The following is a 25,534-nucleotide window of genomic DNA, read 5'->3' as shown; positions in this document are numbered from 1 at the left end:
CACAGTCTTTGTTCATGTTTCTATTATCATACGGTGTCTGATGCTTTCTGACAGCATTGACAGAAAGGAAGGGATTTCTGTTGGTCAGTGGTCAGTGTCTATATGCATTCCCCCTGACTTTCCGACCCAGACGAGAAGAAAGATCTCCTTATTTCTTATTCCATAACGGTGGCAGTTGCCCACAACTACGTGAAGTCCTGTTTTCTGCACCTTCCCCTTTTTCCTCAGCGGCCATGTAAGAGGATAGCAGGAGGGAACCTCACTTTGCTGCCACATCCTTTGAAAAGTATGTTTGCTGTGGTTCTAGCAAAATAATGAGGAAGCTGGAATGGGGTGCGTGATTCCCCTGTGAGTATTAACTGTATATGGGAGCCTCTGTACCGTAATGTTTCTCTTTTAAGATAATTTGGTTGTCACAAGCCGACTTGTGTGTAAGTGGCCGTGGGGGCTCAGGACTGCAGCTGAACTGGTGTAGGTGGGTGACTTCAGGGGTGGCTTCCAGAGGTCGATTACTGTTGATAGAGACATTGCTCTAGAGTGCCCTGGCCACGGTTACTTTAGTGTTGCTCCTGCTGAGACCTCTCCCAACAGCGGCTCTCAAAGTTCTGATTGCTTGTGGTGAAGAACAGGCTGAGCTTGGGTTCTTTGGCCCTCAGAGGTACTGTCTACCCAAGTCTGTGTCTTTTCTGACATCTTTGGTCTTTCCATCTTGACTGATTTTCTTCCCTCTGCCTTCAAATAATCGACATCATCACCAATGAATGCTAAATACAGATACCTTTCAACAACTGTTGACTGACTGTTGGCTGCTTTTTTTTTTTTTTTAGGCTTTTATTTATTTTCACCTTTTAGCCCAACTTCTCAAATAGTTGATCTGCAGCTGCTGCTTTTCCTTGCTTATTACTTATTCTTTCCCAATTTGAAATATCTTGTCTGCTCCTACCAGTCTTCTCTAGCAGCTTTCTTCTGGAGTCAACCATGACTTCCACGTAAATATACTCAGATCTGTTTTTAATGCTTCTTTTCTCTGGAGGCATTTGAAGCAGAACACTTTTTTGGGGATGAGATGGGAGGACATTAACTTTTTCATATCCTCATTTCTCAAAGCTACCTAATAATTGGGAGTTTTCTGCATATGTGTTTGTAGATAGTACTTTTGTTAAAATTGAATTTTGTTGTCTTTAATAGATAATTTACATTTGTTTTGCCCTACAATAGCTGGGGTGAAGGCTGAGCTCCTGTAGCAAAGAGATGTTCATATGCAGTGGCCTAGATAAGCTGGACAATTATTCATCTCCCAGTCAACAGGCTGACCAGTCTGAGCCGGTTGGGCAGCTGTCCACCATGAGGTCATTCAGGGTCCCAGGATCAGCCATCCCCTAGGCTGCTGTCTAATGTGAAGGTCTAGGTCCCTGCTACATCTGCTTCTAGCTACTCTTTGGTTGGGAAGTTAACCTCTTGCCCTAAACATCTTATTGAGCAAAGGCCTTGAGTGGAGAGTCAGTACTGAGTGTGGGGTTTATTTCTCTGTGCTTCCTAGGATCTTGGATTCCCAATTCCTGGTCACCTTGCCGGCCCCAAACACTGTTCTTTGTCTCCCGGGTTCTGTGAGATCTCCTGAAATTCCACTGGCATCCCTCCCTGTTGTCTTCCCTTTGCCCTCTCGGCCTCTTTACCCCAATAGTCAGCAAAAGCCTGGAATTCTTGGTTGCCTTGACAACTCTCTGATGACCTCTCGTGTGTGTGTGTGTGTGTGTGTGTGTGTATAATTTGCTTTTCTAGTTCTCAGAAGCAGAGGTAGGCTATAAGCTACTTACAGTTGGAGGCAGAAGTATCCATGTACTTTTCAGACAGTTCAGTGTAACTGAAGTGATCATTGTTAGCATGTCACTTTAAATGATCGATTTAGGGATTCTGCCTCTTAAGAAATCCAGCACTGAGGTCTCATGATCTTTTAAACAACCCCTTGAAAAAGGCAGGTTCTGTTTAACAAAATTTTTTTTTTTTAATGTTTCTTTATTTTTGAGAGAGAGACCGAACGTGAGCGGGGGAGGAACAGAGAGAGAGGGAGACACAGAATCCGAAGCAGGCTCCAGGCTGTGAGTTGTCAACACAGAGCCGGACGCGGGGCTTGAGCTCATGTACTACAAGATCATAACTTGAGCCGAAGTCTAACGCTTAACTGAGTCACCCAGTCGCCCCTAGACAGGTGATTTTTATTCACCAAATGATTCTTTATTCTTGTTTTAAAGAAAGCCAAAGAGAGAGAATGCCCTCTGCCTAGAATCAACTACTATGAATAATAGTTTTCATTGTTTAGGATTTTACAGTTTGTGGAATATTTTTTTTACCTGCCATTTTCATCCCACAAATACTGCTTACCTTTTACATCCCTGTTTTACGGATGAGGGAACCAAGGAACACATTAAATGCTTAAAATCACAAGCAGATTATTGACAGGACTAATTAAAATTAGGTTCCCAGACTGCTAGTCCTATCCAATATATTAACATGACCCCAAGTCAACTTTGTATATACATCATGGTATATAATGTATTTCTTAGAAGATCTACCCACAGTCCACTAGTTTTATTTACCTTAATAATATTGCTCTATTTTGTTACCTATCGTAACTTCTTTTTAAGGGCATTTTCAGTGCCTGGGGAAATGTATACGTGCTCCAAAGTGCAGCCAGGCGTATACATGTGCAGGTGCACAGGGAACATGCACCCTCAGCCTTCCTATGTAGTCTGAGCAGGAAGGAATTGAAACTTGATGCCTGTGCCCAGAGCACATTCTCTAACATTCTGGCGTGGTTGTGTGATTCTAAAAATGATGTTCACACCCGGGCAGGTGACCTAAACAGTCCGTGGCCTCTGCGTCACAGGACATTACAGCTGTGAAGTTTTACATAACTCTTGGCATTGAGGTTCAAAAATGGATCACTTTGCTCACATAGTCTTCACGGACCTGTCCGAGTGGTTTATATTCGCCTACTGGCTCTAGCTCTAGTCGTGAGACACGCGCATGGAATATTCCTGCTTTTCTTCAGCCCCCTTGTTTACAGGCATTCCAGCCTCCTTTCTGTATACCCAGAGGCTCCCAAAGCCGCAGCTGTCAGGATTCTAATCCCTTCCACAAGGACTCGCTGCCAGTGTATACAGTAGCAAACTGCGTGCTTCTGGGCTCGCCTTTCATGCACCCTCAGTGGTCTCTCCAGCAAAACAAAAGTTGTGGATGATACTTTTTAAACTTCTAGAAACTCAGCCCACCCGTTTAGGTAGGTCTGGATTTCACATTTAATAAATGTTGAGCTTTAGGCAGACACGTGTAATAAACACTGCGTCTTTTAGTGGAAGAGGAACGAAGTCGGGGACAGAACGCGTGGCCACTGTTGCTGTTGTTTCACCAGCGACCGCGGGGATGTCATTTGACTTTTTGTTTTCTTTGTCAGCTGTAGGGAAAATAATTGGTCTTCTAACTTATTGAGGCATACTGCAAAGAAAAATGTGGTGGCTGTGAAAAGTGATTGGGGATCCCCGGAAGAACGGAGTGCTGTATAACTCCATGGTATTACAGGGATTATGTATGATAGGAGCCAAAACTGAGATGAAAAACATCAAATCATTTCTTCCCTAAATTGGAATAACAGCTTGTTTCAGCTTGTTCACAGGATATGCTCTATTTGAGAGGCACAGAATAATTAATTTTAAACATATTTGGTTTTTCAAAGTAGAAGCTACTTAAAAGACCATTTGGTGGTTGAGCTATTAGAACCTGGGTACTTCCTACTAATACAGTGATGGAAACAAGTGAACTTTATATCTACTGCTGTTTCAGATGAAAACTGTGGTTTTCACTACACTGAACAAAATCCATTTTCTCCCAATGTTTTAATCACCTCTTAACTGTTAAGATTGCTATCTGACCAGTCAGTATAAAGATGATGCCTTTTTTGTGATAGCTAAGGTAGTCCCTGGTGAAGGATGTTTTCTTTCTCCAGTAGCTTCTAAAACTTCTGACTCTTCTCTGTCAGAATTTTTATTTGTATTGCATAGATTGTGTTTTGGTGGTCTATCTTAAATCCTGATTTATCAATATATGAAATTTTAATTGAATTTTCTATACTAGATTTGATGTTACTTAAGCTTTATTAGGTAAATATAAAAGCACTTAACACACTTTTGAATTATTACCATTTGATATTTTATTATATTATTTGCCTAGTTTTCAAGAAATGATCAAGAAAACGTCAATATATAGCCATCCATTAGTTCATCACTTAATGGATCCAGCAGCTCAAAAAGGTAAATTATTTTATGTTTCTTTATGTAATTTAGCCAATTCTAAGAAGACAAACAACTAATAGAATATAAGTGCTTACGTTTATGGTATTTACTAATGTCTTGCCTTTTTTGTTTTAAGTTTATTTATTTATTTATGAGAGAGAGAGAGAGAAAGAGAGAGAGAGAATCCCAAGCAGGCTCCACGCCCAGTGTGGAGCCCAATGCGGGGCTTGATCTCATGACTATGAGATCATGACCTGACCCCAAATCAGGGGTTGGATACTTAACTGACTGAGCCACCCAGGCACCCCAGCATCTTTTTTTTTTTTTTTTAAGTTTATTTTTGAGAGAGAGAGGCAGGGAGGGGTAGAGAGACAGGGAGAGAGGATCCAAGCAGCCTCTGCACTGTCAGTGTGGAGCCCGACTCAGGGCTCGAACTCACAAACCATGAGATCATGACCTAAGTTGAAATCAAGAGTCAGTCACTTAACTGACTGAGCCACCCAGGTGCCCCAGTGTTCTCTTTAAGACATTAGGGACTAGGACTTATCAATTGCATATTGTATCTTGGCTTGTATTTGCTAACCTGAAAAAATCTATAATAATGTGTGATGTCTACTGCTGTACCTATGGTCCTGATGATATGTTATAGATAATTTTGACAGACAAATTAGATATATAGACTTGCTAAGTACTTGGAGTCTTTTTTAAATATGAAAAAGTAGAATAAATTTTTCCTCACGTGCTACACACTAAATACATGATTGTGATTTCTAAGTTATTTCTTTTTAGATAGGAGGAGAGATAAAAGTAGTTTTAGGTAGGGCTACAAGTTTTTATAAATGCCTGCATGAAAGATGATTTAGACTTATAGAAAAACATTTTAAGTCTGTGTTTATGGTTCCTCTGATGTATTAATTAGAGAAAAGTACATCATGCAATTTGATCTCTGAGGACAGAGGAATTTAAGTTTGAATTCTGCTGCAATAGTAGTTATTTGAAATTGATTTTTACATCATTTTAAGTATCAAGAGTGACTTTTCATGGGTTGTGTAATGCAACTGTCCCCATTGCCTTGAGATAAAAGTGCAGACAGACTCTTGACCGCCTTGGAGGAGTGACTACTATGTTTTTGTAGAACATTTGTCATACAAATTTAATTATCTTGGCTTCTTTCTTCTTCTCTCTCCTTTATCTATACACTGTGGAAGTTTTCTATGAAATGTAGTCCTGCTTTTTTAATTTTTCCTTTTTTAGGCATACCAGGTGGCCTCTACCTAGGTGAGCATATCTTTAGGCCAAGAGAGCTGAGTGGGTGCCCAGTGTTGGCAGCCTACGTGGCTTCTACACAAACAGTTTTACTGTAGTGATTTTTGCAAACCTAAACATTTAAAGTCATGATCACTTGGAGAATCCAGCCATTTAGGTGATTTGAATGAAGATGCGATTTCTGTGCAGTTTATGAATAAAATTTCGTCATTATCATTGTCTTAGTAACAATACTTGGTTTCAACTGTGCGTACAATAATTTGGCAAGTTACAAAGGAAATGGAAGGGGTTCAAGGTAAGGTTGAGACAGAACTAGTATTAAAATATTTTATAACATGAGAAAACACACCCCATAATCATCTACAGAGCCAATTAAAGCTTTAAAAATATGTTCACAGGCAGAGTAAGTGTGTGCTGCTGGGGCATGAGAATCAGATGGCATTTTGTTGGAAAGACTTCCAGTAACCAGTGGAACACTCACTTCTTGGGTGCTAAAGGATATTGACTTTCCCTGTCCTCACTCTTAAACTTAAGTGTCTTGTGCTTGGAAAAGATGGAGCAAACCCATAGCCCAGTTCTTCTATTTTGCCACTGTCCTGAAGGTCCAAGAATTCTAGGATGTCACCTAAATTATACACGGATTAAAGTTAGGACTCTGGTAGATACTAAAACGTCCTCTATCTGGTTTCTAATGCTACACCAAGAGTCCAAGCCGTGTAACACCTCATCCACATTAACTTTTCAAAATATCTTATGTTGCCTACCTCTCAACACCCACTCTCCAGCTGTTAGCCCGCATAGCAATGTGTTACAAAATAGCTCTTCAGGGTCTGCAGTCTTGGAACAGGTTAGTCCTAACCCAAGGCTCAGTGATTTCTGTGCACGACTCCCAAATCGGCCTTATTGCCATGTCAGATCAGAGCAGATACCAAAATGGGATTAAATGTTGCAGGAGATTTACCGGGGGAAGTGTTTGTGGAGAATAAGGAAGGAAGGAACAGAAGTGGGCAGGGGGAAGCCATCAGATCACGGTGCAGGTCTGACGTGTTCGAGAGGAGAGGGAGCGAGGCACCCACTAGGTACGGGTCATCTATGGAATGGGAGCAGGCTGGCTTTAGCGGGTAGCCCCAAGGGGAGACACGGCTTCTGAGGGACACAGCGGGAGCTGTCAGGCAGCTATGGTCCCAGCAGCAGGCTCCCTTAGTCTGAACAGCACACCTCTGTGGCCAGCATGTCCTACTGCAGGATAATCTGCATGATTTTTTTGCCTTTTGCAGATTTACACCCCCACCCAACCTATCTTTTCTGTCTCAGTTTATGGCAACTTCATTCCCTGGCTACCCAGAAATCTGGAATCAGCCTGGTCCTTCCTTATACCCTTCATTACTATCTCCCATCAATTTTACTGACTCCTGTTTCCCGACTCCTCATGCCCCCAGACAGCATCAGTCACCTTGATTCAGGTGTTTATTATTTCTTCTCATGACTGTCATAGCTGTCTTCCACCTGGCTGCCCCTACTCTAGGCCAGCTCCCCCTCCTTATCTTCTGTACATCTTTCTTTATAGCTGCAGGATCTTTTCAAAAATTCAAATCTTGTCACATTTGCCTTGTGCTTAAAATTCCTCAGTGTCTCATTCTTTTCAATAGGACAAAATCAAGACTTCTTAGCATGACCTAAGAATTTTATCTCCTGCTACCCCCCCCCCCCCACCCCCACTCATCCTACATTTTAGTTCTCAGAGTTTCCTAAACCGGAAAATTGGTCAAGAGTCTTTGCCAATGGGCCTTTGCACATGTTGTTTTCTCTGCATGATGTCTTGCCCTCTCTCATTTGACTCCAGGACTCATAATCATCAGGGCTCAGGTCCTGCTTTCCTGAGCTTTCTCTTTCTATTTTTGAGTGAACTAGTTAGATCTCTATTATAACAGGTGTGTGTTACCCTATCTTTATATTCATAGTGCCCAGGTACTCAGTAAAATGAGTGGATGAATGAATTAACTCTAACTGGGGCTGTTGGCTGGACTTACAATTTGCTCATTAGGAATGATCTGTTTCTGGTTCCCAGTCAGTTGATTCTTTTCAGAACCAAGTATACTGTATTCTGTAGGGATATCAGGTGAAAACCTTCCACAAGCATCTTTATAAATCTTTCCAGAGTTGGATCAGTGGCTTTTATAAGCCACATTACCTTAATATATAAAGAAGAAAGTTTTAGTAATTGTATTGCTGTTTAGGGGACATATCAAACTATAGTCTGAGGTGATATTTTTTACGTAGTAGGAGGAGTACGACTGCATATATAATTACTAATGTGAGAAATCATTCATAAGCAGCCTGAACAACTATTTGCTAAACTGACACATCCTCCACATGTTGAATAAACATAACTCTTAAATAACAGTCTGCTTCAGACGTCTTCAGAACACCAGGGTGAGTGTCACGTTTGCGTGTCCATTGCTACCCTCAAGGGGAGGATCTACCACAACTTCTACAGCTCGCGAAAGCAGGCTTGGCTCCTGGACCCAGTGTCGCCCTAGTTCAACTCTTGCGGCTCTTGCCAGGATCATGGCAATCGTGTTCTACTAATCAGCTTCCACCTAGCCTTCACTGCTGCTGTCAGAGCTAAATTTGCTCCTGTCAATTCCTGCCACAGCTCCTCACCTGAGAAGCACACACTTGTTCCCTTTGTCCCCACAAGTCCAACCCCAACCTGTCCCTGCAACCACTTATTTTCTACAACACCCCAACATGCACCTTGTACACCAACTCTGGGGGGCTTTTGACCACTCCCCGGGAACTTTCCTCTCCCTTGACCTTGCTTCCTTCCTTCTCTGCCTGGCCACCTACCTCTTCCCTCCTCCTTGAGAACAGCTTCTCCAGATTCCCCCACTACTGGTGCTTCCCAGAGCACTTTAGAAATACTTTTTATTGTGCTTGTCGACAAACACTTCATTCACATTTGTTTAGGTGTCTGTCCCCATGGGGATCCCAGCAAGCAAACTTTGAGTACAACTAATTTTGGTTCTTTTTTCCTTTCCATTTGCATCCTGAGCCATCTAGTAAAGGGCGAATTGTCTTTCTTCTGTAAATGTAACCTCATTTGATCCACTGCATCAAAGTGACGCCTCTGTATATTCTTGAAACTAAGCAGAACTCCAGACAAAAAATATTTGTGAAATCTTCTCGGGGATTAGTTTTAACATCAGGCCCAAGACCTTGACATTGCTGAGACATCCAGAATTCTTTCAGGTTAGCCTGTGACCATTTACTAATTGGAAAATAAAATCTTTAACGTCTTTTTTTTTTTTTTTTTTAATCTCTAGCTGTTTCTGAAAAGCACATGACATTCATCTTTGAATAGAAGATTCAGTTGAATGACAAGGCTCTTTCATTTAGTAGAGGGGTTTTTACTTTAAATTTTGCTGACGGGTTTTCATGACAACCCTTAAATGGAAGCTTAAATTCACCTGTCAGAGCTATTAAAGACATTTTTTTTGGGGGGGGGAGGGTGTACTCCTTTGATCTGACCCTTCCATTTATTACTGTTGTTATTGACCTTAAAAGTATAAAAGAGAAGAATCTAGACAGAGCTCCTGTTTTTGAAGGCTTACTACAATCCAGTCTGAAGTGAATTTTCCTCTTAAGAAAAGCATCATCATAATGTAGCAGAATTCTGCTAATTTTCACTTCATACTTGAAACACCTTTAATTCTCAGGAGAACAAGAGCACCTGGTAGATTTTATTCACTGTCAGCAAAGATTTTAATAGCAGGAAAATGGTGCTTAAGACTTTTTTTGTATCAAAGAGCATTAAAATAAGTAAGCCCAAAATAGCAACATAGTTAATTGTAATGCTGTCTTAATTATGTTTTATTTATAATTTGTTTTGATATTTGTTTCAATATTAAATTCATTAATAATGCTCTTAAGATTATAGTAGATAACTTTTATCTAAAAGTAAAGATAATCAGAAGCTTTCTGCTTTTCGTATCGGAAAGTCAAGATTCAACATTTTGTGTAACATGACTCAGTTTTAGTTACTTGTCCCAGGGCCTAAGTGCTAGGTAACAAGGGGAGAATATGTGTGGAAAAAATATTCTTCAGAAATATAAATTAGAATTCCATTGTATGATAATGATACTACTTTTTGGAAAAAATTTCTCTTCAAATCTTAATTAAAGGCCAAAGAATATCTATTGATTCATTAATCTTCTTAAGATTCATTCCCATATTCAACAAACAACTAAGCATTCATTTTATTTTATTAAAAATTGTTTTTAAACGTTTATTTTTGAGAGAGAGAGAGCGCGTGAGCGCATGAGAGAGCGGGGGAGGGGCAGAGAGAGACACACACAGAATCTGAAGCAGGCTCCAGGCTCTGAGCCAGGCTCTGTCAGCACACAGCCCAATTCAGGGCTCGAACCCACGAACCGTGAGATCATGACCTGAGATGAAGTCGGACACTCAATGGACTGAACCACCCAGGCGCCACATAAGCATGTATTTTAAAAAACATATTCTTTGAATATTATGTTTGGAGGATAGATTTCTGCTTTTTATTACAAGTTTCATGTATGAATGTCCTTATAACTAACGCAGCTCTTTCCACTGGATTTCAGTTCAGAGGCTCTTGTCATCAAAGCGGTGATATTGCTAAAACTTAATATTAAACATGTCTTTTGATTTAAATAAATAACTACTGTTAAAATTGTTATTTAAATCTTTAAATAGAAGTTTATGCTGAAAAACAGTAAAGTTTTAAGATAGAAATAACTGCGTGTGTGTGGTGGGTGTATTTGCTTTTTTTTTTTTTTTTTTAACATTCAGTTTTGATAAACAGAGAGACAGAGCGTGAGCGGGGGAGGGGCAGAGAGAGAAGAAGACACAGAATCCAAAGTAGGCTTCAGGCTCTGAGCTGTCAGCACAGAGCCTGACATGGGGCTCAAACTCAAGAACAGTGAGATCATGACCTGAGTGGAAGTCGGACTCTTAACTGACTGAGCCACCCAGGTGTCCCAACTTTTAAAATCGTACATATTACATATAGACAAATTATTTTAAAAGCCAAATTTGGTACATTGTAGTTTCCTGTTATAAATTATACTAAATTTTTCTGAGACTTACTTCTTTTTTTATTTATTTATTTATTTATTTATTTATTTATTTTTTAATATATGAAATTTACTGTCAAATTGGTTTCCATACAACACCCAGTGCTCATCCCAAAAGGTGCCCTCCTCAATACCCATCACCCACCCTGCCCTCCCTCCCACCCCCCATCAACCCTCAGTTTGTTCTCAGTTTTTAACAGTGAGACTTACTTCTTAAGGAATGCCTATAGTATTTGTATATTATTTAAATGTAGAAGAGACTAGTAATATAAAACATTATCAATTAAATTTTATTCAACCTGACAATATTTTCTGTATGATACATGGCATCCTAGGTATATAATTAATTTTGAATGACCACATATGGGTAGAGTTGTACTCTTTTAAGTATATAAGCAATTAATAGTGGCTATTGTTTCATTAATCTCTTTGGAGATCCTTTATTTTGGAAAGTGTAAATAATTTGATTATAATAATATATTCACATCTATATTTTTAGATCTCACTTCTTTATGAAGGTAAAGATGTAGTCATTCTTAAAAAAATGACTAGTTTTGTTTATTTAGAAAGACTGTAAAAAAACAGGAATCATCTGCTATTACACTCTTGTTAGGACAGCAGCACTAATCTGGTCTACTAACCTTTAAAAGAAAGTGCAACGTCAGAGATGTCAGGTTGTAGCAGTAAATATTCACTGGCAAAGTTTTTATATCAAAGATTAGAACTTTAGGAGACACTCCTGGGATTTAGTGTACTCTAACATCTATTAATCCCTGATACCTTGGGTAACTTCTCAGAAAGCACTGCATTTACAGAGAGTATGCTAGGAGGTCCAAGAAGGCACATTCAGCTAAAGGTCAGGGAAGCAATTAATGTTCTCTGCTTTTCCCTAAAGAACATCCACAGCAAATCTGCCTCCTCCCCTACCCCATTTTAGCAAGGCATGCGAATATAATGAGATGAAAGTTAAAGTTCAAGAAAAGCATATTACCAACATTATTTGGTTCTTAGAGTCCTTCTTGCATGTGAATGCATGCCATCATTGAAAAAGTGCAGTGCAATTGATTACAAGGGTGGCTTTTACTAAAAGTATTGGTTTTTCATTTCTTAAGTTTTTCTAGATCTCTGCCAAGGGTCAGTGTTTGTGGTGCTGTAGATTGGAGTGTAGACTGGGCCCTTTCTATAGTGTGCTGTTAAGTTAGAGTGTTTTGGGGGTGATACCTGGTTCTGTGTGGATCCTTGGAAGGACTCTACTGAAGGATCACAGAATTTAGGATGGGAAATCATGTTGACAGGAAGTCCTTCCTGTGACTGTGGCCTCTGAAGAAAGTTTTCAACAATGTCAAACTTGATCTACCTCCATCTTGCCATTCTGCTCCCCGAACACTAGGGAATGATGTTACTGAAGCTAAGAGGACAGAGCTGGCAATAACATCTTCTCTTAGGACTCAGGGACTCAAGACTCTCACTTCTATTCTTGCCTCAGTGCAATGGAGAAGTTTGAAAACCACTTGAGGCTTTCACATACTCTTGAGTCCAGAATTTTTAAGACTGGCACTGGGGCCATGTATGTATTTGCATATTTTCCCCTTTGCTAAAATTTTGGAACACATTTTAAAAATAGAAGTTTGCTCACCATGAAGCTTACTTTTAGGAATAATAGACAAAAAAATTGGTGTCAGATTTTGGCTTAATATTGAGAAGAATTTTCAATAGTCACATTTTCTAAATGCACCTCGTGAAGTAGCACATTTATCTTCACTGGAAATGCTGAAAGAGGTTGCACAAGCTGACTATGTAGTTTACACCCAACAGGAACATGAGGTTCCCAAATTAGGTGTAAGGTTCGGCTAGAAGGTATCTGAGGTGTTTTCCATCTTGACATTCTAGGATTCTATGACATTTTAATTTTGAGTGGTGCATCTGTTTTAAAACTTTGAATAGTTGCAATGTTGGAAACTGTGAAAGTTTTTAACTTTTTGAGATTTGGGAAATAAATTTTCTAGCAGGAGCTTATTTTCTATGAAGACCAGAATGAGAAGTTTTTATACTGCTCCCCAGTTTTTTGGAAATACTTGTATTTGTTATTTGTTTATTTACTTGCTTATTTTTGGATATCAGGACTGAGGTGTGAGTTAATCATCCCCATCAGGTCATGATGCACTCTCATCAGGCAAGACTCCACTGTTGTATGTATATCTGTCTGTATGTTCCTTCCTTCCTTCCTTCCTTCCTTCCTTCCTTCCTTCCTTCCTTCCTTCCTTCCTTCCTTCCTTCCTTCCTCCCCTCCCCTCCCCTCCCCTCCCCTCCCCTCCCCTCCCCTCCCCCGCCCTCCTCCCCTCCCCCTCCTTTCTCCTTCCCTCCTCCCCTCCGCCCTCCCCTCCCTTCCTTCCCTCCCCTCCTCTCCCCTCCCCTCCTTCTTCTTTTACCTGTTAAGAACTATGTTGAAGAGAACTAGACCCAGATTCAGTGCTGGGGTGGGGGAAGTGGCCAGAAGGACTAGCCAGACTCAAAAGCACAGAAACAAGACTTGAAAAGTCAATGGAATTTAATGATTGGTATAAGAAATAAATAGCTTCTCTGTTAATGCAAATCATAGATCAAAGGTTAAACTTAAGACACAGTTCCTTTGTGAAGACATCCCTTAGTAACCACCACCATGGTGAGTTACCCCTCTTTATTTAACTCTGGAATTTTCTTTTATTCCCCAGCTTTACTGAGGCATAATCGACTATTAAATAGAGGTTGTTTACATTTAAGATGTATGATTGATGTTTTGAGATATATATGTATACATATATATATATATATATATATATATGTATACATATATATACATACACACACCCTTATATATTATATATATGTATAGATATATATTATATATGTATGTATATATATGTGTATATATGTATATATATATTATATATGTAAAAATAGATGTATATATGTCTATATGTATAGATATATAGAAATGAACATGACAAGCTAATTAACATATCCATCACTTCACGTTGTTACTGTTTTTTTTTTTTATAAGAACACTTAAGATCTACTCTCTTAGCAAATTTCAAGTATACATTATTATTAACTGTAGTCACCATGCTCTACATTGGATCTCTAGAACTATTCATCTTGCATAAAGGAAACTTTGTACCCTTTGACCACTATCTCCCCCTTGCCCCTAGCCCTGCCTCTGGCAATCACCGTTCTACTCTCTGCTTCTATGAGGAAGTATAGAATTTTCTGTCTGGTACCTCTCAATCCAGTATTTTTGTTTACATGATGATCTTGTTATATTATTAGTTTCATGACCAAAGTACAATAACAATTATAATAATGATAATTTATCAAGCTTTAGGTAGCAGTCAAGGTGCTAAGCACTTTACATGAATCATCTTATTTAAAGCTCCCAACACTCTTTGATGTAGATTCTTCTGTCACGTTTTACAAATAAGGAAATAGAGACTTAGAGGTGTGTATCTTGCTCCGTAACAAATTTGTTAAGTTCTTAGAGATGGCTAGTTTTTAAAAGTTACATTATAGCTTTTTAGGAGTAGAGAAGGAGCTTTGGAGCCACCAAAAAAAGAATTCAAATTTAGCTCCTTCATTTACAAGTTGCATGAGATTGGTCAAGTTAATAAAGCTCTCTGAATCTTAGTTTTGTTATCTGTAAAAGTACAAAGAATAATGCCTTACCTCACAAAACTGTTGCAAAAATTACATGAAATAAAAAGAAATTACATGAAGTAACATATATAATATATTTAACATGGTCTGGCATGTTTAAAATGTGCTCAGTAACTGGTGATGTTGCCTATGAACCTTATGCAGTGTCCTGGATGTTAAGATGCCGTTAATTGCCCCAAAGTAATGTACTTAAAATAAGTAATAATAAAATAATACAAGGGTATATTGTTGGATGGTATTGAATATCTTTTGTCATAAAGGGAAGACTATGATGCATTTTTGAAATAGCTGCAATTGCATTGTGTAGCCAATATGAATAGTCAAGATCTTATGTTTCATTGCCAGTCTTTCTCTTGTTTTAGATAAATAGATTGGTAGCCTTTGAAAATCATTGCTTTTTTAAAAAATATCAATTATTGTTTGTTTCACATGGCTTTGCAGAAATGAATAATGGTGATTTCAACTTTGGTGAAAATCAGAAAGCTGTGGACATATGAAATGTTAGCTTGTAGTATGAGTTATTTTAAAATAGTTCACCTTGCTATTATACTGCAGATAAGGTCAATGAATATTCAAAAGTAACTTAGAATAATGGTGATTTCAACTTTGGTGAAAATCAGAAAGCTGTGGACATATGAAATGTTAGCTTGTAGTATGAGTTATTTTAAAATAGTTCACCTTGCTATTATACTGCAGATAAGGTCAATGAATATTCAAAAGTAACTTAGAATAAGTAGAAATGCTACATTTCCATCAGTTCTTTTTCCTGGTTTTTACTAACACAACAACCACAACCATTAACTTCTTCTTTTCCTTTCAGAGAAGAGAGATGATGACAGCAAGAAAGTGGTTGCAGAGATCATGGCAAGATGTTTTGTTCCAAGTTTAATAACAACCACCTCCTGGGAGGGATTTCATTTTGTTGGTCATGAGATTCGAATTACCGAAGCCATGGATTCTTACGGTGCTGTTGTTTGGCCATCGGTATAATTTCACATAGAATTTGCTACCTTTCAATGATTTTTCAGCCAGTTTTGTTCATTACTGTGTACTATTTGGAAGAGAGAAAAATAGGTTCTATTGTTCTAGTTTATGACCTCAAACAGCACTAAAACTTAGGAAAACGCTTCCAGCAATCAGTTCTATTTTTGACTTGAAGGGTTGATTGACAACGAGCACTGTTTACACTGCCAGTGTTTTGTGACCATTGGAGTTTAGAATAGCAAACATTTTTATTTCCCATTAAAACTGGCTCCATTTGAGTTAAATAGTCGTAATGAAATCTATTAGTCTCAACATGCAGAGTGTTCTAAAATGTCACCAGTCCTTTACCAATTGTCCATGAAGGGGACAGACCACCCCCTACCACTGTCTGCCCCAATCTCACACACTTCTTTGAAATGACTATTATTATTAGAAGTTGCTTTCTTTGTTTTATTTTATTTTTAAAAAAATGTTTATTTATTTTTGAGAGAGTACGAGTAGAGGAGGGTCAGAGAGAGAGAATCCCAAGCAGGCGTCACTGTCAGCACAGAGCCTGAAACAGGCCTTGAACCTACGAACCATGATCATGACCTGAGCAGAAGTTGGTCATTCAACTGACTGAGCCACCCAGGCACCCCAGAAGTTGCTGTCTTTAAAGATAATCAGGGGCATCTGGGTGACTCAGCTGGTTGAGCATCTGACTTTGGCTCAGGTCATGATCTTGCAGTTTATGAGTTTGAGCCCCGTGGTGGGCTCTGTGCTGACAGCTCAGAGCCTGGAGCCTGCTTCAGATTCTGTGTCTCCCTCTCTCCACCCGCCCCCTTCTTCTGCTCTGTCTCTCAAAAATAAAAAGAAAAAACATTAAAAAAAATTTAAAGATAATCAAACCTACACAATTGAGTTCCATAGTTTCATTTCTCTTATCTCCCCAACAGTACCTAAGGACTTTTTCTAGTCTAAATATTGAACCTATTGGAGGATGTACCTCTGTTGTGATGTGTACGTACACACACACATGTTCACACATGTACATACATATAGTATTAGTGTATATGGTGTATTTATCGAATAGACTTTAATTTCAGTTTCTGTTGTTATTTGCCGAGCACTTTTTTTTTTTTTTTTTAACTTTCATAGGCCCTTGTTCTATGCTATTTTCTGGAAACAAATGTAAAGCACTATAATATGGTTGACAAAAATGTGATTGAAATTGGAGCTGGAACAGGGCTGGTCTCCATTGTGGCAAGTTTACTTGGTAAGTAGGGACTCTTGATTGAATGGGGTCAGAGAATTACATGATCAGATGCAATTACTTGCTTTTGCTGTCTAGTTTACTATAACCTAGGCTAATTTTTAGCTCCTTAATTGTTTGAATGGGCTTCATCAAGAAACACTGCCAATTTTATTTATTTATTTTTTTGTTTGTTTGTTTTGAGACAGAGACAGAGACAGTGAGTGGGGAGGGGCAGAGAGGGAGAGAGAGAATCTCAAGCAGGCTCTACACTGTTAGCACAGAGTTTGATGTGGGGCTCGAACTCATGAAACCACGAGATCATGACCTGAGCTGAAACCAAGAGCCAGACACTTAAGCGACTGAGTCACCCAGGCATTCTGAAACACTGCCAATTTTAAAGTCACCTTACTGGTTTCTTTCAGAATTTTCTGTGAAGTTGTATTAATTCTGCTCATGGAGAACCAAGTCACGAGTGTATTGTAACTGGGAGCTGTGTTCAGGCCTCCTGGCTGCTAGGGGAGTCATGTGGGATACAAGGCCCAGGGGGATGTCTTGCTGCTGGCTCTGGCCATCTTTGTTTTTTTTTTTTTTTTTTAAATTTTTTTTTCAACGTTTTTTATTTATTTTTGGGACAGAGGGAGACAGAGCATGAACGGGGGAGGGGCAGAGAGAGAGGGAGACACAGAATCGGAAACAGGCTCCAGGCTCCGAGCCATCAGCCCAGAGCCTGACGCGGGGCTCGAACTCACGGACCGCGAGATCGTGACCTGGCTGAAGTCGGACGCTTAACCGACTGCGCCACCCAGGCGCCCCTGGCCATCTTTGTTTAAATGGTAGCCCTGTTTCAACATTCCTGAGCAGCCAGATATTCCTTTTGGGTTTTGGAGCCCTGTGCTTTCGTGAAAAAGCACCTGTTGGAAGAGAGAAGGAGTATTATCAATCATGTCTGCTTCTAATTTTAGGTGTTTCCCCTTGAATTTCTTTTCCCAGCTCATCTCTGTTCTTTTTCTGGGACCCCTTCTTCTCTTACCAGTGTTCTCTTGTCTCATGGAATGTGTGACAGTCCCTACATACGCCTGAGCCTGCTTCACTTCCTCTCTTGTTGTTACCTGTTGCATTGCCTCTGTTTAGCTGCCTTCTCTGATGGGTGCTCCCCAAGTCTGTCTTGGTTTTCTTGATCTTTAGAAGCGCACACCTGCCAGTCTACAATCTTGAGAGGAATTCAAAATTTAGCAATTTACAATTTTCTAAATGCTGGGGAAATATAGGACCCTTGAAGTCTTCCATATATATTTTAAATTTTTTTTTCAACGTTTTTTATTTATTTTTGGGACAGAGAGAGACAGAGCATGAACGGGGGAGGGGCAGAGAGAGAGGGAGACACAGAATCGGAAACAGGCTCCAGGCTCCGAGCCATCAGCCCAGAGCCCGACGTGGGGCTCGAACTCACGGACCGCGAGATCGTGACCTGGCTGAAGTCAGACGCTTAACCGACTGCGCCACCTAGGCGCCCCAACTTCCATATATATTTTAAAATTGCTTCTTCAGATATTGCTTTCTGAAGTCAGTATTCCATTTAGTATGGGTACTCAGAGGTACTACTGGATTTGTACCCAAAGGCTTCCTGATCAGGAGCACATTTGTGCTTCAGAAAGTCATTTGTTCCATTAAAAATAATTGGTCCTTTTAGGCTACTTGTATAACTTAACACAAATAACAAAAGATGGAGACGGATGGTGTTCTGCTCTCTAGACACAAAGATCTTCATAGTCAGGTAGTTCATATTCACTCTGGGCAGTTGGAGGTGGGGTGGGGGGAGGTCTTCCTGATCTTGGGATTTTAAAAAGATTTGTTGAAAATGATAGACCCACCCACACTAGAATGTGACAATTCATGTTTCTCTGATTCTACCAATGATACACATGTTTCATATTTCCCACAAAACATAATCAATGGCCAGAGAAACTTGTCATCATGACTAAGGAGTGGTTTCTTAACTGGTCTGGGCTGTGCTATACTTCTCTCCCAGTTCTGCTTTCTTATTTCTTATTTCTCTTCTTGTCTGATGACGTGGAATTGGCCAGTCCCTAGATTTATTTACACGTTATATTCAGTCTCTGCTACTGCTCAAATTTTACTTTAAGGGCCAAATTTTATTGGTTATTGGTTTTTACAATTTTGCCTCTTCCAATTTCTTCCTGAAAATGATCATTACTATTCGCTTTTCACTCAGAGGCTGTGCACATCTTCTTCATATGCGTATTCTGTCCTGCATCTGTGGCCCTTGGCTGTAGGAACACTATGTGTGTCTCAGGGCTAGGTTTTAAACATCTTTTGATGGGAAGATTCATATTTGTAAAGTGGTCAAGCTGAGAACTTGGGCATAAACATGGATGTCATGACATTTCCAATGTAATTGCATTAAAAATTCTTTCTGCACCTGAGTGCCTCCTGTTCAATGATAGAATGCCCATGTAATATACTCTCATTTCGGTTCACATGACTTGGGCTCAGCATTCTTTTAGCAAATAACCTATGCACTGCAAATAACCTATGTACTGAAATAACCTATTTCAGCAGTGACTTCTGATTTTTCCATTGAGGCTTCCAAATACTTTTTTCTTTAATTTTTATTATTTTATTTTTAATTAATTTATTTTTAAATTTACATCCAAGTTAGTAGCATATAGTGTAACAATGATTTCAGGAGTATATTCCTTAATGTCCCTTATGCATTTAGCCCATCCCTCCTCCCACAACCCCTCCAGCAACCCTCTGTTTATTCTCCATATTTAAGAGTCTCTTATATTTTGTCTCCCTCCCTGTTTTTATATATTTTTGCTTCCCTTCCCTTATGTTCATCTGTTTTGTATCTTAAATTCTTCATATGAATGAAGCCAAATGATATTTGTCTTTCTCTAATTTTGTTTGCATTAGTACCCTCTAGTTTCATCCACACAGTTGCAAATGGCAAGATTTCATTCTTTTTGATTGATGAGTAATACTCCATTGTACATGTATACCACATCTTTATCCATTCATCCAACGATGGACATTTGGGCTCTTTCCATACTTTGGCTATTGTTGATAGTGCTGCTATAAACATGGGGGTGCATGTGTCCCTTCGAAACAGCACACCTGTATCCCGTGGATAAATGCCTAGTAGTGCAGTTGCAGGGTCGTAGGGTAGTTCTATTTTAATTTTTTGAGGAACCTCCATACTGTTTTCCAGAGTGGCTCCACCAGCTTGCATTCCCACCAGCAGTGCAAGAGATCCTCTCTCTCCGCATCCTTGCCAACATATTGTTGCCTGAGTTGTTAATGTTAGCCATTCTGACAGGTGTGAGGTGGTATCTCATTGTAGTTTTGATTTGTATTTCCTTGTGGATGAGTGATGTGGAGCATTTTTTCATGTGTCGGCTGGCCATCTGGATGTCTTCTTTGGAGAAGTGTCTATTCATGTCTTCTGACCATTTCTTCACTGGATTATTCACTTTTTGGGTGTTGAGTTTGATAAGTTCTTTATAGATTTTGGATCCTAACCGTTTGTCTGATATGTCATTTGCAAATATCTTCTCCTATTCTGTCGGTTGCCTTTTAGTTTTGCTGATTGTTTCCTTGGCTATGAGAGATTTTTTATTTTGATGAGGTCCCAATATTTCATTTTTGCTTTTGTTTCCCTTGCCTCGGGAGACAGACGTGTTGAGTAAGAAGTTGCTGCGGCCAAGATCAAAGAGGTTTTTGCCTGCTTTCTCCTTGAGGATTTTGATGGCTTCCTTACATTGTCTTACATTGAGGTCTTTCATTCATTTTGAGTTTATTTTGGTGTCTGGTGTAGGAAAGTGGTCCAGGTTCATTCTGCATGTCGCTATCCAGTTTTCCCAGCACCACTTGCTGAAGAGACTGTCTTTATTCCATTGGATATTCTTTCCTGCTTTGTCAAAGATTAGTTGGCCATACATTTGTGGGTCCATTTCTGGGTTTTCTATTCTGTTCCATTGATCTGAGTGCCTATTTTTGTGCCAGTACCATACTATCTTGATGATTACAGCTTTGTTATACAACTTGAAGTCTGGGATTGTGATGCTTCCAGCTTTGGTTTTCTTTTTCAAGATTGCTTGGCTATTCGGGGTCTTTTCTGGTTCCATACAAATTTTAGGATTATTTGTTCTAGCTCTGTGAAGAATGCTGGTGTTATTTTGATAGGTATTGCATTGAATATGTAGATTGCTTCGGGTAGTGTTGACGTTTTATCAATATTTGTTTTTCCTATCCAGGAGCATGGAATCTTTTTTCCATTTTTTTGTGTCTTCTTCAGTTTCTTTCATAAGCTTTCTATAGTTTTCAGTGTATAGATTTTTTATCTCTTTGGCTAGATTTATTCCTAGGTATTTTATGGTTTTGATGCAGGAGTTTCCAAATATTTTGACTTTTCCCTTTCTCTAGATTATTTTTCTCCTAGCGTATAGTAAATAGAAAATAACAACAGAAATAATAATAAAACAAAAACCCCAGGAGAACAGAAAATGCAATGGAGTGCAAAAGTACCATGGGAATCTAATTTTTTTTAAGGAGACGTATAAGGCTACTTTAGCATCTGTGTTGAAGAGATTTCCTTCCTGTGTGTAGTGACCAGTCGTTTCCGTGGGGTTAGCGATTGTGCAGAATTGTAAATGCATGTTGGCCTGAAACCTGATTGCTTTACCTTATCCCTCGAGGGTTACTTTTCCTACTGTTCTTTGTTTCATAGGTGCACATGTGACTGCCACAGATTTACCTGAATTACTTGGAAACCTGCAATATAATATTTCCCGAAACACCAAAATGAAATGTAAGCATTTGCCTCAGGTTAAAGAACTCTCCTGGGGTGTAGCTTTAGATGAGAACTTCCCCAGATCTTCCAACAATTTTGACTACATCCTGGCAGCTGATGTTGTCTACGCTCATCCTTTCCTGGAAGAACTCCTCATTACCTTTGACCATCTGTGCAAAGAAACTACCGTCATCCTCTGGGTCATGAAATTCAGGTTGGAGAAAGAAAATAAATTTGTAGATAGATTTAAGGAGTTATTTGACCTGGAGGAGATTTCCAGTTTCCCCAGCCTGAATATTAAGTTGTATAAAGCTGTGAAGAAAAGCCGGAGGAGTGCAAGGAAAGGAAAGGTGGTTTCCAGAAGAGTGTTCCTTTAAAGAAGACCCTGGATGATCTGATGTAGCAGTGACTTTCCCAAGTCACTTGCCTCATAAACTTGCCTCACCCCAGACAGGAATTTTCCCACATATAGCACCTGAGTCTAGAAGATGGCTAAGCCGTACCGTGTGGTCATTGGTTAGGACAGAGTTGACTTTTCTTATCCCTCAATAGCACCATTTATTATTATTATCATTTTATTAAATGGTACTATTGTTTGTAATGTGTAATTGTAGGATAATTTTTAATATCTCTAAAATGAACATTGCTATTGCTTTAGACATGAGCTTATCTGATTCTCTCTTTAGAAATAAAGAAATGGATTACAATGGGATCTGCAAGTAAATCTGAAAAGGCAGATACATAATATAATGGTAACTAGGAGATTAATTTTGTGGTTTTCCTTAGTGCCACCTTATAGGTGGTCAATGGTCTCTGCTTGGCAGGGTAGGCCTCGAGCACAACCTCTGAAATCAATCATGCATGTGGAGCTGAGGTCACAGGCAAGGACATTTCATTCTAGTAAATGAAAAATGACTAGAGGCAAACATTAACACAGTTGAGATTTTGGAGAAGTAATTGTTTAATTTTCAAGCCATGTACAGTTATGTTGTATCACAGAGAGAGAAATAAATATAAAAACTTTGGGTTGAAAATACACATGAAAAGATTTGGGCTCCTAAACTCAAATCACCAGATACAGGGCTGGTTTTAAAGTTTAAAGCTTTTCTGATGCACATATATAGACCTGGATACCTGAAATCCTACGTGATTTTCTTCACACAGACCTTAGAGATTAGAACAAAGACCGCTGTAATTAAAGTCAGTGCAAGGAGGGTAAAAAACGAGGATTCTGTACCAGTGGTTCAGACTCCATTGGTTGGTGGTTATCACTTTTGTGATGTTCCTCAGGCTGGTACTTCTTCTCCTAAGCCCAGCCCTGTGCTTTGCTGGAAGTTGTCAGCCACTCAGGGTCCAGCAGAGCTGACAGAAGGACTTCCTAGGGTCCTGATGTGTAAGAAGGAGGCTGATGTACTCCCAGTGGGTTTTTGGCTGTGCAGCCCACAGGGCTGTCTCCCAGGGACTCCTGACATTTATGTGGTCTTTTCTGGTTTTCACAGTCCATTACTACATAAAGTTGTGTGATCCTCACAACTTTTCTAGGAAGTCTAGGGACTATCATTATCCCTGCCTCACATGCAGCCTTGCTGGGGCTGTGAGGGTGGTCACCTGCCCCAAGCACACAGCTCCAGAGGGTGGGCCTCAGACCCAGCTTGTCTGAGAAGAGAGCCTGTGTTCTTTAAGTTTATTTATTTATTTTGAGACAGAGAGTGAGAGAGAGTGAGTGAGCATGCGTACATGAGCAGGGGAGGGGTAGAGAGAGAGGGAGAGAGAGAATCCCAAGCAGACTCTGCACTGTCAGCACAGAGCCTGACGGGGGGGTCGATCTCACAAGCTGTGAGATCATGATCTGAGCCGAAGTCAAGAGTCTAGACGCTTAACCAACTGAGTCACCCAGGTGCCCCTAGGGCCTGTGTTCTTCACAACTGCACTGCTTTTATGTATTTAGAACAGCAATTTTCAAGCTCCTTTGTAAATGGGTGAAGTCATCTCTTCAAAATGGGATCAGTCCCCAGAAAGGTAAGCAAAGACATTAGGAGAATGAGAACCGCCCTTCCTTATATTTTTCCTCGTTTCTTGCCTTAACTGGGTGGTTCGTGCAGGTGCATTTGGAAGGTGACATTTAAGCAAAGCAGGAAGGAGGTGAGGGAAGAAGCGGTGCATATATCCAGGGAAGTGTGTTCTACGCAGAAGGGGCAGCCAGGCCAGGACCTTAAGACAGGAGCATGCCAGTCCTTGAGCAGAAACAGCGAAGGCCAGTGTGCTTTGGAGCAGGGCGAGGGGGGACGCTGGTTAGTCAGAGGGGCTGAGGGGGCCAGGTCACGTCTGATCATCACTGCAGGCTGGCTTCTTCAGAGCAGACTCTGAGGTGGTGTCTTGTTCACCAGTTCTTGATCAGGGGATGCTTGTTGATATCTAGATTTGTGGAAAGGGGTGGGACAGAAGGTGGAGCTGCAGTGCAGGCCTGGCCCCATGGGGCCCTGAACTGAGAATGGCCTGAGTGGCCCTGTGTTGGGCCTTGATGACCCCACATCACTCAGTCACTGGATGCACGCTGCCCTGGGAAGGCTCTGTGACCTCGTGTGAGGTGACTCTTCGGCATCCCCCAGGATGCTGACAGCTGAGGTCCATCTACTGCAGCACTTCGAGCAGCCAGGTAAGAAGTTTTCCGGAAGGGGACTTGGGCAACACATCACAGTGTGCACCACTGCCTCTAGGGCCACTGAAAGCACTTGGGCTTTTTTCCAGTGAAGTGTAGAATCGATGGATGATTGCAGTAGAGGGAGACAGCATCAGTCCGGGTGAGGACCACGCTGGCTGCCGTTTGGAGAATACTGTGAAGTGGCCAAGGGACCAGTTAGGAGGTTGTGGCAGCCGTCCAGGTAACCAGGAGGGCAGAGCCCGCAGCAGGAATGAGCCCTAGAGGTGGTGAGAAGTGGTCATTTGTAGAAGCATTTGGAAGCCGGAGCCAACAGACATTCCCTCCGTGCAAAGGAGTCAAAGGTGATTCTAAAGTGTTTGAGCCCAGCTATTCGATGTAACGTTAGAGTCCTCAGCTTAGAGATGGTTTGTAAAGCTCGTTCATGGAGCAAGAGGAAAGAGAAGAAGGCAGGGATGGAGCCCCGAGGCTGGCCAACATGAGGAGCACACATAGGTGTGTTTGGGATTTATTTGAGCTCGTGCCCCTCCCCCACAAGTTACGATAGTATCTGTTGACTCTTGAAACCACAGCAGTTTCAAACGGGTCAGCGGAGTTCCAAATCTCCTCACAGCTGACTTGCGAGCTTCTAGGACGGTTTTAGCTGTGGTGGCAGGAATCCAGGGCTAACATGTGAATACAATGGCTCCTCTGCTAAATGTTTGACTATCACTACCCAGCTATTTTTAGGTAGAATAGATAAAGTGTCCTTCTTTTCCAAGACCGAGTTAGGACCAAGCCAGCCATATGGTTCTTCTTTTCCTAAGTGTCAGTCTGTCAAATGCAATGTTCTATAGCCATTGTTTTATTCTGTTTATAGCATTCACTTGCAAATTTTAACACCCACCCACACACACTGTGTGCGTGTCTACTTTTATCTTTTTGCTTTAGGTTCTCCACACTTGTCTAGATTCAGTTTCATAATAATTTGGTTTCAAAAGACGTCATTTGAGGAAGTCTTTTCTATCTTACAAGTTTATTTTATGGCTAGGAGTTGATTTGTTAACTTTAGTCCAAGGTAGTTTATGAATTTTGCCTTTACTCCACTTTTTCTGTGTGTGTGTGTGTGTGTGTGTGTGTGTGTTTTTGACAAGTTAAACTATGCTACTGAAAACCTAGTCCAATTCTTGCAGTGACTTTCCAGATTTCTAATAGAATAAACACACTGTCAAGGTTTTAATAGAGGGTTATCACAGAATAGTTGTTGCTTCACAGCAGATGTACCAACTTGCTAGTGATTCTCTGCAGCTTAAAATTTATGGGGGCACCTGGGGGGCTCAGTCGGTTGAGTTTTTGACTTCGGCTTAGGTCCTAGATCTCGCCGTTCATGAGTTCAAGCCCCACGTCAGGCTCTGTGCTGAGAGCTCAGAACCTGGAGCTTGCTTTGTAGTCTGTGTCTCCCTCTCTCTCTGCCCCTCCCCCACTCACACTCTGTCTCTGTCTCTC

At 40.4% G+C, this 25,534-nt stretch overlaps 1 protein-coding gene across 2 annotated transcripts; it reads left to right on the top strand.

Annotated features, from left to right (window-relative positions):
- Nucleotides 1–3: 3 nt before the first annotated feature.
- Nucleotides 4–25,534, top strand: LOC131519816 (putative methyltransferase-like protein 21E). 2 transcript variants are annotated; one of them, XM_058743252.1, is made up of 5 exons: nt 4–2,209; nt 4,228–4,307; nt 15,180–15,343; nt 16,481–16,598; nt 21,328–25,534. In XM_058743252.1, exons 2-5 carry the CDS (start codon nt 4,238–4,240, stop codon nt 21,765–21,767), a joined length of 792 nt encoding a protein of 263 aa, XP_058599235.1. In that variant the 5' UTR covers nt 4–2,209; nt 4,228–4,237; the 3' UTR covers nt 21,768–25,534. The 2 variants fall into 2 exon arrangements, with proteins under 2 accessions (XP_058599235.1, XP_058599224.1); XM_058743241.1 differs by having other exon boundaries at nt 4–3,280.

The sequence above is a fragment of the Neofelis nebulosa genome, chromosome 1 (genome assembly GCF_028018385.1).
Source record: "Neofelis nebulosa isolate mNeoNeb1 chromosome 1, mNeoNeb1.pri, whole genome shotgun sequence".
Lineage (NCBI taxonomy): Eukaryota > Metazoa > Chordata > Mammalia > Carnivora > Felidae > Neofelis > Neofelis nebulosa.
This window is presented reverse-complemented; position numbering and strand designations above follow the sequence as displayed.

What these genes read in the sequence shown, in the direction of transcription:
- LOC131519816 (XM_058743252.1), top strand. Translation starts at nt 4,238, where the DNA reads ATGATCAAGAAAACGTCAATATATAGCCATCCATTAGTTCATCACTTA. An exon ending in GGATCCAGCAGCTCAAAAAG is followed by an intron (nt 4,308 to 15,179) that starts GTAAATTATTTT and finishes TTTTCCTTTCAG; the next exon opens with AGAAGAGAGATGATGACAGC. An exon ending in CATTGTGGCAAGTTTACTTG is followed by an intron (nt 16,599 to 21,327) that starts GTAAGTAGGGAC and finishes TTTGTTTCATAG; the next exon opens with GTGCACATGTGACTGCCACA.